This window comes from Equus caballus, chromosome 18 (assembly GCF_041296265.1).
Source record: "Equus caballus isolate H_3958 breed thoroughbred chromosome 18, TB-T2T, whole genome shotgun sequence".
Classification (NCBI taxonomy): domain Eukaryota; kingdom Metazoa; phylum Chordata; class Mammalia; order Perissodactyla; family Equidae; genus Equus; species Equus caballus.
This window is the reverse complement of record NC_091701.1, coordinates 24,921,576-24,941,356: the sequence shown is the minus strand read 5'-3', so window position 1 is coordinate 24,941,356 and position 19,781 is coordinate 24,921,576. Positions and strand designations below refer to the sequence as shown.

The window sequence follows — 19,781 nt, the reverse complement described above, 5'->3', positions numbered from 1 at the left end:
TTATTCCATTTAATCTTCACAATAAGGATTACTCAGGCTAAGATACTTGCCTAGGATTACACAGCTGGAGTTTCAAACAAAGGTTATCTGCTCTTTATTCCTACATCCAGCTGTCTGCTCCTGCATCTGTGGAGTATAAATCTTTATTTTTTCTTCTAACTAACTCTCTATGAATTAATGTTTATATGATCCCCAAATAATTACTACGTTTTTCTCAATTGCATATTCAATTTCCCTTTAAGATGAGAAAAGAGAGACCCTTCTACTTATCACAGGTGATGTAATGAAATTTCCCAAAGGGCACTAGAAGGGACCTGGGCTATTACATTAAATAATCACAGTGAGGCTTTCTGTTTCTTTTTTTGTTTCTATTCTTCTTTGCCTCCCACAGTTCTCCTTGGTAAAGTGGATTCTGGAAATCTGTCATTGGAATAGCTGTGGACATTCCCACACAGATAGTTTCTTCAGTCATCCAAAGAATATGTTTGTCTACCATAAAAGTTTTACCTCAGAGACTCAGAAAATTTAGAAAGCAGGAAGAAATTTGAAAGATCATTTGGTTCAGTTCTTTTATTGTGAAGATGAGGAAAAGGGCTCAGCTAGACAATATTATCCTTATGCGTACATGACAATAACAAAAACATTATGCTGCTTCCTGCAAAGAGCTGATAATGTTCTGTGTTAGAGATGTTGCGACTGAGACCTTTGATGCATAAAGACATTCTTAGGAGAGATTTTGGATTCAAATGATTATGTCAAGTTCCTTGTGGAAAATTCAGTAAGGTCTAATAGTACTGCCAATGAAAAAGAAACAATATCCTTTCTAGGGAACTTGAATACACTCAAAGCATTGCAGATATCAAAACTTGATTTACAGCTGAAAGCTTTGGTTATACATTTAAGCTTGGAGAGAATGGAAATTAAACATCTTTTGACTTCCAGTCTATATCAGACCCCGTTTCAGCTGAACTATCATGTTGTTATTGTTTTTTGTGTTTGTTTTTTGGCTGAGAAAAATTTGCCCTGAGCTAACTTCTGTACCAGTCTTTCTCTATTTTGCGTGTGGGTCGCTGCCACATTGTGGCTGCCGGTGAGTGGTGTAAGTCCGTTCATGCCTGGAAACTGAACCCAGGCTGCCAAAGCGGAATGCACTAGACTTAAACACTATGCCACAGGGCTGGTCCCCTGAACTATCATGTTTTTAGGAGCACAGTTTAATCCTAACCACATAGAAAACAATAAATGTTATACACAATCAGACTCAGTCATCTGTTTTGTTTTTGTTTCACAGAAATATTCTAAAGATACTTTCAGTTCATTTTTATTAAAGCACACAATCAAAAAATCTGCTATTATTTATCAGTCACTGAATTTTTTTGAGAATAAAATAAATAAATAAAATATTGGCTTTGAACTTAAGGAAATTAACAAATTATGTTATGGATTCAGCAAAACCATATAATCTTCCATCCTAATATTTTTTTAACTATTCTCTTTTAATGAAAATATAGATTGTTTCCTGATAAAATACAATTAAAAGCAAACTCCATCTAGTTTGAAGTGAGAAGTATAATGTCTGTATTCAATGAGATACAAATTGTCTGGCTTAACTTTATTCTCTGACAGATTGATTCATTTTCCTTAGGAAATGTTAATACTGAGATTTCAAAACAATGTTAATTATTAATGGATTTTATCCATAGGAAACCGCTTTTTGTTTTCCAGGACAGAATAACTCTTTAAAGGTCATTTTACTCTTAATACTACCTACAGCATTTATTTGGAGAGCAAAGAAAACTCAAGGCTTTTGAATCAATTAATAACAAAGCCTGTTTTTAGAAGCTACATTTCTAGCAATGTGATTATCAGGAAAATTAAAGGAATCACATAAATATAATTTTAAAAAATTGTTAGTAACAATAGCACGAAAGAAGCTAATTATCCTCATCTTTACCATATGGAAAATTAGTCATAGGTCCATACTTATGCCTAGCTTTTTTACGAAGACAATAATTATGCACCTTGACAGTAAAAAGAGTAACATCTCTTGTTTTTGTAACAGATATAATTAATTACTAAAGTCAATAGGTAACAAAAAGACAGATGTAATTTTAATGAAGAACCTCAGTCTGTTTCCTACTCTTTTGAAAGAGCTGAAAACTAAGGGCAAGAGTGAATTAATTTCTGTAGTCTTTAAATTCGGCTTCCTCATTCTCAAGTTGTGGTTAATGATCAGTGAAATGATAGGAATTCAGACATTCAGCAGAAAATAAACAAACAAACAGAAAAGAGACGAAGGGCATGGATAATCTACAAAATAATTAATTCACCTCTCAATAATTGAGTAGTGCCCATGTTTTTGTGAGAGTAAAGAAATAAGCAATACGATAAAACTTTGCCTTTTTCCTGTAATAGTTGGTAGCTAGCTTCTTTCAGAGCCAATTTCAACAGTCAGCCATTGTTCCCATATTTCTGTGAATTTGTACTTAGATGTTACATTCCTGCAATGTAATGACCAGATTCATTCACTTTTTGTTACAGAATTGATTTCAGTTCTAGGCTGGTATTTGTGTACACATAGGCTTCCTAAGGAAAATTAACTGTCATTATCTGCATCCAAAACCTTTCCACAAATAGCTCTGGTGAATAAAATCATGCACTTAAACTACCACGATCTTCCTGGTATGGAATTCCAACTACTATCAGAATCTTTCCATAGCATATTGTTATTATTGATATGTATGCACTTCAATAGCATGTTCTGTGAATCATAAATAGAATTTAGAACATTTTAGAACATGGGTTGGCAAATCTTTTCTGTAGCAAATGAGATAGTAAATATTTTGGGTTTTGCCTGTTGCAACAACCCAACTCCACTGTTTCAGCACAAAAGAAGCCATAGGCTGTATGTCTGCAAATAATTATATATGCGTTCCAATAAAACTTTATTTATAAAAACTGATAGTAGACCAGAATTGATCTGCAAGTCCCAGCTTGCTAACCCCTTATTTAAAATACAAGTGGAAACACTTTCTAAAGGAGATATAATCCTGAATAATCTTTTATGCTCATGTTTCATAGAACATCAAATTTATTACATGAAGAAGGTAAAAAATAATAGGGAGAAGAAAAGGCCAAAGAAAGAAGACATAACCGTTAATAATTTTTAAATACTATTCTCTGACCCTCCCTCAAACATATTGTTCATATGTACATGCTTATACATATTCTTTCCACATAATAATGTTATATCAACTTAAATAATGTCATCTTGTCTTCCTTTTTTTCCAGTAAATATTTGAGGCCTTCTGTGAGCCAGGTGTATTGCTAAGCCAAGAAGTAAATTCCACATGTACATAACCACATTTCAATCTTTTTTACTTAACATTTGATATCTAACATATCTGTTAAGGTGATTCGTTAATTTGAACACTGAATGGAAAAATAGGTTTCTCAGTTACATAGCCAGTTCAACAGATTAAGACATTCTGTTCACTTCTATTTAGGTATCACCATTCCCATAATACATTAAATTCTAAATGAAATGTTCATGGTAGAGTTCCAGATATCAAAACTTAAACTTTTAATGAACTAAAAACAATATTTTATTTGTTTTACATAGACTTCACTTTTATGTTTAATTTACTAGAGAATATCTAATACCCTGAATTAAAACTTGCATTTCAATACATTTTTTGAGTGTCTATAAGTTGTTTTTCTTTATGGAGGTCACATTGATTTATAACATTATATAAATTTCAGGTGTATATCATTATATTTCGACTTCTGTATAGACTGCAACATGTTTACCACCAAAAGTCTAGTTTCCATCTGTCACCATACATATGTGCCCCTTTACAACTTTCACCCTCCCCCCACTCTTTCGCCTCTTGTACCCACCAATCTGTTCTCCTTATCTATGTGTTTGTTTATCTTCCACATACGAGTGAAGTCACAGGGTAATTGTCTTTCTCCCTGTGACTTGTTTCACTTAGCATAATACCCTCAAAGTCCATCCATGTTGTCCCAAATAGCAAGACTTTGTATTTTTTAATGGCTGATGAGTAGTATTCAATTGTATATACATGCCACATCTTCTTTCTCCATTCATCTGTTGATGTCCGCTTAGGTTGTATTAAAGTCTTGACTATTGCGAATAATGCTGTGATGAACATAGAGATGCATATATCTTTTCGAATTAGTGTTTTCATGTTCTTTGGATAAATAACCAGAAGTGGAATAGTTGGATCATATGATATTTCTATTTTTAATTTTTTGAGAAGTCTCCATACTGTTTTCTATAGTGGCTGCACCAATTTACATTCCCACCAACAGTGTATTAGGGTTCCTTTTCTCCACATCCTTGCCAACACTTGTTATTTCTTCTCTCTTTAATAATAGCCTTTCTGATGAGTGTGAGGTGATGTCTCATTGTAAAATTGATTCTCATTTCCCTAATAATTAGTGATGTTGAACATCTTTTCATGTTACTGTTGGCCATCTGTATATCTTCTTTGGAAAAATTCTATTCAGATCCTCTCCCGTTTTCGTGATCTGGTTTTCTTTTTTGTTATTGTTGAATTGTATGAGTGCTTTATATATTTTGGATATTAACACCTTATCAGATGTATGATTTGCAAATATTTTCTCCCAGTTGGTAGGTTTCCTTTTCTTTTTGTTGATAGTTTCCTTTCCTGTGCAGAAGATTTTTAGTTTGATGTAATCCCATTTGTTTATTTTTTCTTTTGTTTCCCTTGCCTGAGGAGATATGATATTCAAAAAGATACTGCTAAGAATGATGTCAAAGAGTGCACTGCATGTATTTTCTAGTTATACGGTTCTAGGTCTTACCTTCAAATCTTTAATCCATTTTGAGTTAATTTTTCATATGGTGTAAGATAATAGTCTACTTTCATTCTTTTGTAGATGGCTATGCAGTTTTCCCAACAGCATTTATTGAAGAGACATTCCTTTCTCCATTGTATGTCCTTGGCTCCTTTGTCAAAAATTAGCTGTTCATGGATGTGTGGGTTTATTTCTGGGCTCTCACTTTTGTTCCATTGATCTATGTGTTCTGTTTTTCTGCCAGTACCATGCTGTTTTCATTACAAAAGCTTTGTAGTGTATTTTGAAATCATGGAGAGTGATACTTCCTGCTCTGTTCTTTTTTCTCAGGATTTCTTTGGCTATTCAGGGTCTTTTGTTGTTCCAAATAAATTTTAGAATTCTTTGTTCTATTTCCATGGAAAATGCCATTGAGATTCTGATTGTGTTTGCATTGAATCTGTTTATTGCTTTAGGTAATGCATACATTTTAACTGTCTTTATTCCTCCAATCCATGAGCATGAAATATATTCCCATTTCTTTGTGTCTTCTTCAGTTTCTTTCAATAATGTCTTAAAGCTTACATGGTATATGTCTTTCATCTCTTGCTTAAATTTATTCCTAGGTATTTTATTTTTATTGTCATTGTAAATGGAATTGTATTCTTAATTTCTCTTTCTGCTACTTCATTATTAGTGTATAGAAACACGACTGATTTCGTATGTTGATCTTTTGCCCTGCAACTGATATATCCGTTAATTATTTCTAATAGTTTTTTGGTGAATTCTTCAGGGTTTTTATATATAGAATCATGTCATCTGCAAATAGTGACAGTTTTACTTCTTCCTTTCCAATTTGGATACGTTTTATTTCTTTTTCTTGCTTAATTGCTCTGGCTAGGACTTCTAATACTATGTTGAATAAGTGTAGCAAGAGTGGACATCCTTGTCTTATTCTTGTTCTTAAGAGGATAGCTTTCAGTTTTTCTCTGTTGAGTGTGATGTTAGCTCTGGGTTTGTCATATATGGCCTTTATTACGTTGAAGTACTTTCCTTCTACACTCATTTTTTGAGAGTTTGTGTCATAAATGGATATTGTTGGCAAATGCTTCCTCTGCATCTATTGAGATGATGTGATTTTTATTCTTCATTTTGTTAATTTGGTGTATCACAATGATAAATTTCCAGACATTGAACTATCCCTGCATCTCTGGAATAAATCCCATTTGATCATGGTGTATGATCCTTTTAATGTATTGTTGTGCTTGATTCGATAATATTTTGTTGAGGATTCTTACACCTTTGTTGATCAGCAACATTGGCCTGTAACTTTCCTTTTTCATGTTGTCCAGGTCTGGTTTGGTATCGGGGTAATATTGGCCTTATAAAATGAGTTAAGTGTCCTATGCTTTTCAGTTTTTTGGAAGAGTTTCAGAAGGATTGGTATTAAATGTTCTTTGAATGTTTGATAGAATTCACCAGAGAAGCCATCTGGCCTGCACTTTTGTTTTTTGAGAGGTTTGTGATCACTGTTTCAATCTTTTTTATTAGTGATTGGTCTATTCAGACTCTCCATTTCTTCTTGACTCAGTTTTGGGAAGTTGTATGAGTCTAAGATTTTATCCATTTCTTCTAGTTTATCCCATTTTTTGGCATATAGCTTTTCAGAATGTTCTCTTATAATCCTTTATATGTCTGTGGTGCCCATTTTAATTTCTCCTCTTCCATTTCTGATTTCATTTATTTCAGCCTTCTCTCTTTTATTCTTAGTGAGTCCAATTAAGCATTTATCAATTTTGTTTATTGTTTCAAAGAACCAGCTCTTAGTTTCATTGGTATTTTCTATTGTCTTTTTAGTCTCTATGTCATTTATTTTTGCTCTGATTCATTTTTTTTTTTTTTTAGTTCTTTTAGGTGAAGTGTTGGATTGTTTTTTAGTAAGCCTGTATTGCTATAAACTTTTCTCTTAGTACTGCTTTTGCTGCAGCCCATAGGTTTTTTTTATGTTGTGTTCTCATTTTCGTTTCTCTACAGGTACTTTTTTATTTCTCCTCTGATTTCTTCACTGATCCAATAGTTGTTCAGTACCCTGTTGTTTAGTCTGAATATTTGTGACTTTTCCAGCTTTCTTCTTATAATTGATTTCCAGTTTTATACCATGTTGGTCAGAGAAAATACTTGATATGATTTCAATTTTCTTAAATTTACTATGGCTTTTTCTGTTTCCTGAAATATGGCCTATCTTTGAGAATATCCCATGTGCAATTGTGAAGAATATGTCTGCTGTTTTTTGATAGAATGTTCTTTATATAGCCATTAAATCTGTCTGGTCTAGTGTTTCATTCAAGGTCAATGTTGACTTTCTGTTTGGATGATAGAAACAGGGTATTAAAGTACTCTACTATTATTGTGTTGCTGTTAGTTTCTCCCTTTAGGTCTGTTAATAGTTGCTTTATATACTTTTGGGTGCCTATGTTAGGTGCATATATATTAATAAATGTTATGTCTTTTGGGGGAATTGTCCCCTTTATCTTTATATGATGTCCTTCTTTGTCTCTTGTTATCTTTTTTGTCTTGAAGTCTATTTTGTATGATATAAAATGACTGCATCCACTCTATTTTGTTTGCCATTTGCTAGGAGTATCATCTTTCATCCCTTCACTCTGAGCCTATGTTTGTTTTCATAGATGAGATGGGTCTTCTGGAGGCAGCATATCATTGGGTCTTGTGTATTTTATTTTATTGAAAGATTTACCCTGAGGTAACATCTGTTACCTATCTTCCTTTTTTTTCCCTCCCCAAAGCCCCAGTGCACAGTTGTATATCCTAGTTTTAGGTCATAGTGCCGTACTATGTGGGATGCTGCTGCAGCATAGCTTGATGAGTGGTGCATAGGTCAACATCCAGGATCTGAACCCCAGGCTGCCTAGGCAGAGTGTGTGAACTTAACCACTCAGCCTCTTGGGTCTTGTTTTTTAATCCATGAATCTACTCTGTGTCTTTTGATTGGTGAATTCAGTCTATTTACATTTAGAGTGATTATTGATATATAAAGGCTTAATATTGCCATTTTTTCTTTTGTTTTCTGGTTGTTCTATATTTCCATTATTTTTTCTTGTTTGTATTCCTGTCAGCCATTTCAATTGGGTGGTTTTCTATGATGTGTTTCTCCGTTTCCTCTTTTTCTGTTTTGTGACTCTGCTCTGATTTTTTGTTTTGTGGTTACTATGAGGTTTATATAACAGATCTCATAAATAAGATAGTCCTTTTCTGTTGATAGCATCTTATCTCCATTGGCCTATTCAGGTTCCATCCTTTTCCTCTTCCCCTGCTGTGTTTTTGTTGTCACAAATTATTCTTTTTTGTATTTTGAGTTTGTTACCAAATTCAAGTGGTTAGCTATTTTTGATGATTTCTTTCCCTTTAGCCTTTATGTTACAATTGTTTACTAACCTATTCTGATATATAGTTGCAATTTTCTGATTCTTTCTATTTATCAGCTTGCTCAAAGCTTTGTAAACCCTTGCCTTTTCATTTCAGTTAGAAGGGCTCCTTTCAACTTTTCTTGTAAGGCAAGTCTGGTGGTGCTGAACTCCTTAAGCTTTTGTTTGTCTGGGAAAACCATTATTTCTCCTTCATATCTGAAGAATAACATTGCTGGGTAGAGTATTCTCGGCTGACAGTTTTTGTCTTTCAATATTTTGAATATATTATGCCACTCTCTCCTAGCCTATAGAGTTTTCCCTGAGAAATCTGCTGACAGTCTGATGGGGGTTTCTTTGTAAGTTATCACCTTCTCTCTGGTCACCTTTAATATTCTTTCTTTGTCATTGACTTTTGGTAGTTTTAATACAATGTGCCATGGAGGTCTTTTTGCATTGAGATAATTAGGAGTTCTATTAGCTTCATGTACTGTATATCCAGTCCTTTCCTCAGGTTTGGGAAGTTCTCAGTTATTATTTCTTTAAATAAGCTCTCTGCTCCTTTCTCCCTCTCTTTTCCTTCTGGGATACCCATTATCCTTATGTTGCTTTTCCCAATTGAGTCAGATATTTCTTGTAGAATTTCCTCATTTTTCTTAAATCTTAGTTCTCTCTCCTCTTCCGCTTAAATCATTTCTAGATTTCTATACTTGAGCTTGGCAATTCTCTTTGCATGTGGTCTGCTCTATTTCCAATGCTTTCTACTTTATTTTTCATCTTTTTCATCTACGTGTTCTTCATATCCAGATTTTTTGGGTTTTTGGTACAGTTTCAATCTCTTTGATGAAGTACTCCTATTCATTACATTTATTTTTGAGCTCATGGAACTGTCTTTCTGAATTTGCTTGTAACTCAAGTTTCTTCATGACAGCAATTTTGAATTCTCTGTCAGTTATATCGCAATCTTCTGTGACTCCAAGTTTGGTTTCTGGAGACTTGTCATTTTCCTTCTCTTCTACCCTGTTACTGTAGTTCTTCATGGTACTTGATGAGCTGATCCTATGAAAGTGCATTTTTGGTAGTAAACACCTTTCTTATTTGGCTAAGACTTGGTTACTTTGATTGTGAGCTGCTTCTGGTTGTGTCTGAGAGCCTACACTTTCTTCCCCTTATTGCCTCTGCCAGAGGTGTCATCAGTGCCTTCTTTGTGGTGCTCATGCCTCCAAGGTTGCTGGTGCCTTACTGGTTATGATGTTGCTGCAATCACAGATGTCACCACTGGGTTCACCAGGCTGTGAGCACCTCTACTGTTTCTGTGGTCACCTGTGTCTCATGTTCCCCCACTGGCCCCCTGTGGGTGCCCTAAGGGCTTGGGTAGTGCTGCCACTTGCACCACCTGTGATGCTGCTCCCAGGTTATCTGAGAGTGCTGGCAGCAGTATTGTCAGAGGTTCTAGTTTCACAGATGTTACTGCCACTGCCAGGGGCCCAGGGTCTTGCATGCAGCCTTTGCTGCCACTGTTGCCAGGGTCAGGAAGGGAGGACTGGGTTGGCACCACTGTCTTTCCTGAAGGATCAGGTGGCAAGTGGCACTTGCCACTACTGGAAGAGGGTCAGGGGCTAAGCTGCAAATGCCATTGCTACTGCTACAGCCTTGGTCTTCTGTGCCAGCATGCTTTTTGAAACCTCACGTCAGGACACTGCTACCCCTGCTGGGGGTATCTGCATTGTGGATTGCCACTGCTGCTGGAAAGACTGGCTTCAGAGTCACTGCTGCTGAGGAAAGGGGGTGTAGGCTGGGTCACCAGCACCACCGTGTTTCTTGGAGCCTCAGGTCATGGGCACCTCCTGCCACTACTAGGGGAGGAGCAGGGGCTAAGCCACGGGTGCCATTGCTACTACAGTAGCCTCTAGTCTCAGCACCAGTGTGCTTTTTGAAATATGAGGTCAGGACACCACTGCCACTGCCAGGGGCATCTGCATTTTGGATTGCTTCTTCTGTGTGTGGGGAGGGTGCTTCTTCTCTAGTTCCACTGCCTCCCAGAGGTCAAAGGGAACATCTCACTCCACCATGATGCTGACATCACTCCTTCTGTCTACATATTTTTAATACTAAAAACATTTTAGTGTTAAAATATTTGAATTTGTGCTAGGTATCCACACATTCTTTCCTATTTCCTTCTATTCAACTTTCGAATTGACCCAGGCAGTAAACATTAAAGATTTGAAATCTGATCTCTTTTTTATCATTAAATTTGCCATTAAATCCCATGTACTAATAAATGGTTTTGATAGTCCCATCCAACTTCTTACCAGGATAATCTGCACTGGGGACTACATACAGGGGTAAAAAGAATTCATAGAATAGAAGATAAAACACAAAAACCATGGCGTGGAAGTGTGTTGGGGTGGGAGAGAGGGAGGGGTAGTGCAAATAATAACCAAGAGATATGCCATCTAAAATCTAGATGGCATGCAGGCAGTGGTCAAGGTCCAATGGGATGAGGACAAGTTGGTTTAAGAGGGAGGCACCAGGCTTGAATTCATTGTTTGTTCACAGCAGAGATTGCAGTGTCATTAAGCAGGCAGCAGCCCCCGGGGAATCCATCCCACATTACACAAAGAAGAGCTGGACAGTGTACCCCTACCAACTCCAACGCAAGCACTAGCCTGGCAGCTCAAGTGCTAGGAGGTAGGTTTAAAAAGCACCAATCTCCTAAGGATTTCTAGAAATCGGGGACATCCTAACCTCCAGGTAATGTTAAGGGTCCTCTTAAGCGAAAGCAGGCCAAGGTTATGTCCACACCTCCTTGGTAAATGAAGTAACTATTGATATGCTGCCAAACCCATTCCCAGTAGTTTCAGGGCAGTTGAAGAATATCTAGGAATCTGGAGCAAATAGCGGCCATAGGTGCAGGAATTATTAATACACAGTGATTCATTGAAAAGCTAGGAGTCGAGCAGGGACTGACACATGGCGATTCTAGGAAATGTAGGAAGCTTTCTGCATATGCAATACAAAGCGCATTTTACTTTACAAAGCATTTTGTGATGAATGACAAGCTAAGGTATAAACTCCATTAAAATAATAAAAAAGAAAGGTGTTTTTTTCTCCCCAATTGGTCTCACAATTTAAATAATTTATTATATTTGCAACTCCATTATTATCTATTTTCTCAGGAGGACTTTAACATTTCTTATAGACCAAAAAATGTATTCTGACTTAAAAAAGCAGTATAAATATAATGTTTATGTTTTTTAACTTTAGGAGGAAAAAACTCCTTTCGCTCTTTGTACAGTTGCCAGTCTTCTAACGGCAAATATTTAGTCCCAGTGAATTCATTTAAATATTGGGATAAATTTCACCATTGGTTGCCACATTTCCTCCAGGGCTCTGGATTTATTTATTTATTAGATTCTCCAAATTGTATGCTTGGTTTAAATAGCTTCAGGGCAAAAGTACAATAAAATTGCATTAGTTAAAAATATAACCAGCATCAGCAACTTGGAAACATAACAGTAAAACAGCATGAGCATATACATATAAACATAGTCATCATTTTAACACTCCACTGGGACAAGCCATATTACAAAGATGGATTGTGTGCCAAGCCCTGAAGCTTAGGCAACTGGGGCCCTGGGGAACCACACAGGCCTGGAACTCAGGTTGGAATGGTCGTTACAGGCTCCTTAGAGGAATGCAGCTTTCCATCCAGGGGAAAATCAACGACTGTTAACAGAAGCTGATTTAATTTGGCAAGAAGGTTAAGAGGAAATAAAACTCCATGACTTTTTTCTATGTCTTCTGGCAGAAGAGGACAGCATTTCTAAACATCAACACACACCTAAACCTAGCAGACATTGAGAAATTGGTTTGGGGTGTTTTTAATTTATCATAAGTGGGTAGGATGAGTAGTGGGAAGGAAAGGAATATAGAAGTGTGCGTATGTATGTGTGTCCATATAATATATAGTCTATATTAATATAGACTAATACTAGTTTAATAGTGTTAGTAGTATACTAATAGTCCCACATTAGTATAAACTTTGAGTGTTCAAGCCAATGAAATAGATTTGTAAATATAACCCCTTGTAAATATAAGGAATATTAGAGATTTTTTCCCCTTTCTGTCTATCGTTTAAATGCTCCCAAAGAGATCTATATAAACTGCATATCTGAGCAAATCAGAATCTAGCTGAAGGTCTTTTTGTGAGTCCCAGTTGCCTTTAGGATTATATCCAAACAATATAACATAGCACACAAGACCATTCAAGTTCCTGGCCATGTCCGCCTTTCTAGTTTTCTTTCTCTGCCCTCCCCTATCACACACTACATAGAATTTTATGAACGCTGACTTTGTTCAGAGTATTGTTTGTCCTGTTCCGCTTTCCCCTCTGCCTCACTCTTAATCATGACTCAGAACTCTCTTCATATCCTTTTTCATGAGAATTATTCATCTAACACCCCAAATCCAGGTTAATTTTCCCCTCTGTGTGTTTTCATGGTGCTCTCCCCTACCACAGCACTTATGACATTGCTTTGTAACTGCATACATCACCTACTTCTCTCTATACCCACTATTTATGATCTTTTCAAAGGCAGAAACTGTATGTTTCATTTTTCACCTAGAATCCAGCAAAAGCCATTTAACTGGTCTCCCCAGTTCTACTCAAGCCTCCTAATATCCATTTTTTTCACACAGTAACCAATGAGAACCTTTAATGATGTAGATTAAATTATATTGTCATCACTTCCTGCTTCAAAATCTCCAATCTCTAAAATTTCCAATAATGTTGAACTTATCTTACCATAGGTGTTGCTAAAGCCGTACGAGATCCAGCCCCTGCTACGTTCAGATCTCATTTCAATCATCCACCCCCATTCACTTCCTTCTCTTTCTGTAAAAACAAAGATTACTTCCTGTTTTAGAGTCTTTGCATTTGTTATTCCCTCTGACTACTGTGCTCTTCACCCCAACTTGCATAGCTGCCTCTTTTCCTTCATTTTAATCTCAAATATCACCTTCTCAGAGAGACTTCTCTAATTGTCCTTGTCAGGGTGTCCCCTATACCCAGATCACTCCTTGTGGATAGAGGATGTTCACAATATATTTCCATTTCTTCCCTTTTCTGGGAACATGGTAAGATTGTACTTCCTGGAACTTTGTGATTGGGCGGCATCGATATGTTAGGGCCCCATCCAAAGTGACTAGCTTTGGCCAATGAATTGTCATCAGAAGTGATATATGTTCCTTCCTCCGTAGCATTACTCTGATCTGTTTTCTTCATAGCACTTAATATTTTCTGGACTAATCTAGTTTATGCACTTGTATAATTATTTATTAAATGCTTACATGCTTCCTTCTCCCCTCATTTAAGTTCTGTGAGAACAGTAAAGTTTCTCTTATTCATTGCTCTATCGTAGTCTTCTTGGAAAGATACCTGGCACCTGCGATAAATGTATATTGAAAGAACAATGAAGGAATCACTGAGGCCAATATTCTCATTTTCAAGATTATGAAACTAATTTGGTGTATCTCTATCACCAACTAGATGTGTGATCATGGGTAACATTATCCAAATTTTCTAGTTCCTTGGATAGTTCTTATTCTTTCCTGGTTGGCATCCAAATGAAGAAAAACACCCAAAAAGGCTAGACTACCTCATGCAACTTGCAAATTATTATCTTTCCAGAAAAGACCAAATTTTACCATAACTTTACAACAGAATAAAATAAATATTAAATTCTACTAGAAAAGAAATAGACTTAACAACATTACTTTAAATATAAAAAATAAATGAGTTTATAGACACTTCTTGATTATTGTATTAGCTAATTATTTTTCATTTTTGAGCCTCTACATGAGAAAAGCTTTACACAAAGGTAATAATGGTACAGTGGTAAAGAAAGCAGGCTCTAAAATTTAATTATGTTGGCTCAAATCCCATCTCTGCTGCTTATCATCTGTATAACTGCAGGCAAATCAATTTGTAGTTTCTGTTTCTGTGAAATGGGGTGCTCTTAATAAGTGGTTTTGTTTATTTGTTTATTTTTAATCAAAATAAAAAGGAGCAGATGTCTGATCCCTTTTTCACTGATTTTTAATCCAATCTAATGTAATTAATTTGAAGCAAAAGCAAAATTGAATGCTTTATAAACTATCATTTACATGCAAGGTATACGGAATGGGAGATAAAGAAGCAGAGAAGTGTGAACGGTCTTGGCATCCTCTTGGAATCTGCCATGAAAGTCAAGAAAAGCCCTGAAGCCTTTCCACAGGGGAAAAACATGCATATCAACACACAGCATCATGTGTAATTTCTGAAATTTTATAAACCTACCCTTGAATTTCCTGAATCCACAGTTACCAGAATAAGAACCCCAATCCTAGATAGGTGTTTTTTTTTTTTTTAAATAAAATGTCTTAAAGGAAATTATGGACATTAATACATGAAATGTAAACAGGAAGTTGTAGAGGATGAAAACTTTTCCTTTTTTCCCTTCTAGTTTCTTTGGCCAGCCTAATAATTACATTGACACAAAATAGATTACCAGGAGAAAAACAAATTTAATTTTGCACATATGGGAGCTTATAGAAATATGAGACTCAAAGAAGTCACCAAAGCAGTAGCTTTTATATCTTTTACACAAAGAAACAATAAATTTGTGAAGAATTGACAAGAGAAAGAAATCCGGGTTTGTGTGTTAAATTAGTAAAAAAGAGACAAGGTTTGTTTATACAGCCGTCTTGGCTCTAAATTCTCTCTCTTTGATGATAAGGCTATCTATCTACCTCCTGGTACAGGGACAGTACTTTCACATGGTAATCTATTTTCTTTCTATTGCTTTCACGGGGACAAAGGAGGGTCAGAGTGTTTTTTCACCAGCTATTTCTTGATTAACTTTAAATCAAAATAATCAATATGCCAAAGTGGCACATTTTGGTGTGGCCTGCCCTGAACCCCATAAAAGACAATCCAGGTTGGGGAGAATAATATAACCAAGACCAGAAGGTATACATTTATGATGTGTGTGAGCATTATGAAGAGAAGAATTGGGCCTGCTCCGTGGCCGAGTGGTTAAGTTCGTGCGCTCCAGTGCGGCCGACCAGGGTTCGGATCCTGGGCGCGGACATGGCACTGCTCGGTCAGGCCACGTTGAAGCAGCGTCCCACATCCAACAACTAGAAGGACATGCAGCTAAGATGTACAACTGTGTACAGGGGGAGGTTGGGGAGATAAAGCAGGAAAAAAAAAATGGCAACAGTTGTTAGCCCAGGTGCCAATCTTTAAAAAAAAAAAAAAAAAAGAGAGACGAATTGTTTCACCATTTAGATTTGAATGGTTATAATGGTATATTGTATTTCCTTCTCCAGACCATGCCCTCATTTTAAAATCATTGTAATCTGGTTGTTTGTAGTGTCCTTTAATAGACAGTATACCGACCCACAGAGGTTTAGACATGGGTAGCTTAAGAAGGAAAAAAAAGGAAAAAGAAAAGCCTCAGGGAAATATCACATTTGTATTTAAATTTATGATATAAATGTTTATTTAGAATAAGAAAACAAAAGAGTAGATTCACTTATGAACCACAAATAGATAAGCCAAACAATACTGAGCAAAGCAAAGAAAATGCAAATAGAATAAAAAAAAACTCAGACAATAGCAGCATACTCTTTCCCTTTATAGATTTTGCTTTGATCTGTGTGACTGCAACTTATTTTCAGCTGTAAATAGCATTGAACTAAAAACTAAGACTCTAGATAATAAAGTTACTATGCTGCTGGATCACAAGAAGCAATCTCTTCCTCTAAAGTGAAAATTTACTTTTTGGAAGCCTTTTTTTGAATCAGCCTAATCTATCTAGATTTCTGAGTTTACATCATCTTCTTGAGATTTCTCAGAATGTCATTGAGTGAATGACTGAGGAACACGACTTAAAAGAACTAGATCTTTGAAACCAAATCCAAAATATGTTTAAAAGAGTTAAAACATTACTCCTAAAATAGTTAAATCTAGAATTCTTTCCGTTATTATTGACATTTTTGAGGCAACATGGTTCCTGAAGAAATAAAAGATGGGAAGAGGAATGGAAACATGGTGTAGAATTTTGCACGTACTATTTAATTTTATTTAAGCTAATAAAGTATTTCCTAAATTAGGTAATTTTAAATGTAAAATGTTTCTTCTCAAAACTTCCTTGCATATCACTATTCTGTTTATTTGTTTACTTAGCTCTTAGATTATCTCCTGAAATAATCTAAGCTATAACCTAGAAATATTGACGGTTATAAAGAGGAAGAACTTAAACAGAGGCAGAATAAGGATTAGTAATGTAAATAACTCTGAGGGTGAGATTGGTCCAAACAAAGTTATACCATGACAAATGATCCTTAAATTTGGCTCGAAGTTCTCAAAAGCTATTGCAAACAGAGTAATCTGATGAATTTCAGGGTTTTCACAAATATCGGTAAAAAGAACCCATAAAGAAGAAGAAATCGTTTGCACAAGAAAGCAAAATTAGTATTAATATTGAAGCGAGAATGAAATAAAGTTTTTCCTACAGTTTCTCAGAAGTAGATTCAAAAACAAAAGAAATGTAGTTGGCAGTTGTCCTACTGCCCACCTGGACCAGAGGAAAAAATCCAGTAAGGAAGAAAACAATAGAAATGACTATCTTTCTATCTCCATTACAACAGGGAGCTGCTAATACAATTTAGTTTAGCCCCATATAGAGCAGGTAGCAGTTGTTACTCTGCAAGGAGGCTAGCCTGAGAATCTTCTTACTTTTCAAGGAACTGGAAAATCTAGATTTTTATAGAAAATCTTCAGACTTTTCAAAGGTCAACAGTTATTTGCCAAATTAAACATACTGAGGTACAGATTCAATATATGAACTGTCAGTCTTCGACTCTTATTTTAGAGAATGTAGAAAAATCAAGACACTATCCTTTCTATTCTTTATTAGGTATTTGGAATCACTGAGTGACAATTACCTGAAATACGACTTTTATGTGCTATTGGTTGAGCTACAGTTACAACTGGTTTATAACTACAGGTTATAAAATTCAACTGAGCCAAGGTTTGCTTTGTTTCACTTTCAAGAAAAGTTAAGTAGTAGGAAAAGGAAGAAAGGCCATTTCACTGCTGCATGGAAGTTGGCCTCTTCACCATAGAGTTACTTAGGCAGCTGAGTGGGCCTTGGAGCTCCATTTGATTTATCTCCTTTTTTCTTCCTGACTATTGAAATCACCTAGGGTTTTCAAGTTACCATTCAAAAGATCCTAGGTTTGAAGACTTCACAATATCTTGTTTATGAAACCTGTCCCAGCATTTTACCACCATAGTGGTCAAGCCATACTACTAAATAGTGCATGCCACAGGTGCTAAATTAAATATAGTGGGAAGTTGCTATATCACATTCTATACATATCTTCTGAATGTGCAGAGACTCTACCATATTTATTTATTGTGTATATGCATGCAAGTATTTTGTTTAATCATGAAAACTCTACATATCAAAGAGAATGATTTGGACTATGCAGGATTTAACCTGTATTTGTAGTTATCACGTTTTAAGGACTGGTGTTATCTGGGTACTGTATGAATTACTAATTGGTATATTGAATTTGAAAGTATAGTGCCTCTTTAAATTCTTATGCATGTCTGTTCTGATTCCAGGCATTGAAATCTTACATCCTGAAGAATTTGTATTTATTATAGGGTTTTTTGTGTGCTTGTTCATTTGTTTTCAAAATTTTGGTTGCTATTCTTCAAAGATTTTGTTAGAGTGTACTTGCTATATTTTGGTTGGTGACCTCTTAATAATCTGAAAAAAATTATGTAGAGAATGTCAAAACATCAACTAAAGTCTTAACACTTAGTGTAGAATGTGAAATCTCTTTTGTGAGCCATAGAGAAAAGCTCTTCAAAGATGTCATTCTTCATATACTAATTAAAATTACAGCAGAATATCCACACATTGTCTTTCTTGCTCTTTCCCTTTTTTCTAATGTTCATGGCACTTTCAGGAATTCTGTGGGAGGCAAGAAACATCATCATTTTCTATAATTATTAACATTTCTAAATGAATTCAAAAATACCAGAGTATTACAGCTATTAAACAACTGAAGTAAAAATATATTCTCTCTAACACCATAATAATTCCTGAAGAAAGAAAAAAATTGAAAAAATTATCATCAAGTAAAATCATAATTTCTCTTTTGTCTTTTCTCTTCTGCCTCTCTCTCCCTCATTTCAATTTAAGAGATTCGTTCTCCTGCTGGTTGTAATGGGAATGAATTTCAGTGCCACCCTGATGGAAATTGCATTCCTGATCTGTGGCGCTGTGATGGGGAAAAAGACTGTGAAGATGGTAGTGATGAAAAAGGCTGCAATGGTACCTTACGATTATGTGATCACAAAACCAAGTTTTCCTGTCAGAGTACAGGTAAGCAGAACCTGGGTCCAGCTTTTCCCTTGGGTTTCCTGGATGTTCCCTTTTCCATAGATAAATCTTCACCATAAAATTTAATGAGGGTGAATATCAAGGAGAGACAGAATTATATACATTTATTTTCAACTGGTCTCCTAAATTTTATTGTGCTGTTGCTGGATTCAATTAGGATGAAGGTGATTGCTGCCATTCGTATCTTTGATTTGTTTTGAGAGTCTCTAGGATTTGATTTTTTTAATGAAGGTTTTCTATTATTATGACTTTTCCATTTTTTCTTACATACAGTAAGTTCCACCTGACATGATAAACTAACTTATTTCCCTTTCTATATGATGATGAGTTGAAATTTAGAGAAAAATAGATCACAATTAACTATTGTGCTACAATTTGTGAAATGGTTGGTATCTTCATCCAAATAACCCATGGAAAGAATTTTATGTAGATTTCAGGTAGTATTTTGGAATCATCTCTGGAATTTCTTTTTTTAAAATTGGCACCTGAGCTAACAACTGTAGCCAATCTTCTTTTTTTTTTTTCCACCTGCTTTTTTCTCCCCAAATCCCCCCAGTATGTAGTTGTGTATTTTAGTTGTGGATCCTTCTAATTGTGGCATGTGGGATGCCACCTCAACAGGGCCTAATGAGCTGTGCCATGTCTGTGCCCAGGATCCGAACCCTGGGCTGCCGAAGCAGAGCGCATGAACTTAACCACTTGGCCATGGGCCAGTCCCTGGAATTTCCTTTTAATGTGAAATTGTTTTTGAATTGCTTAATCATGAGCTCTTAGTAATTCATTTTGCTCCCTATTAAGTATTTCAACCAAAAAGTAGAAATGAAAAGTTATCACAGCTGTGAGTGAGCAAACACTCTGGAAACTGCATGACCCATGGGCATTTAAAGGTATAAGAAGAAATTGTGTTCTTTCCTTGAACGCTTCTCCTGATTACAATTCAGCATTCAAATTAAAAATAAAGAAATAGGGGGCCAGCCCCCTTGCCTAGTGGTTAGGTTTGCATGCTCTGCTTCAGCAGCATCCCACATAGCACAACCAGAAGGACCTGCAACTAGAATATACAACTATG

The 19,781-nt window shown here is 35.7% G+C and overlaps 1 protein-coding gene across 4 annotated transcripts in view; it reads left to right on the top strand.

Annotated features, from left to right (window-relative positions):
- Window positions 1-19,781, top strand: part of LRP1B (LDL receptor related protein 1B) — a 1,824,397-nt gene that overhangs the window by 1,143,672 nt on the left and 660,944 nt on the right. For 3 of the 4 annotated variants that reach the window (XM_070241833.1, XM_023622537.2, XM_023622536.2), the window contains one exon: window positions 18,512-18,694. In XM_070241833.1, coding sequence (XP_070097934.1) covers window positions 18,512-18,694 — 183 coding nt within the window. The remainder of the gene's footprint in view (window positions 1-18,511; window positions 18,695-19,781) is intronic. The other variant, XM_070241834.1, reaches the window with a different exon arrangement.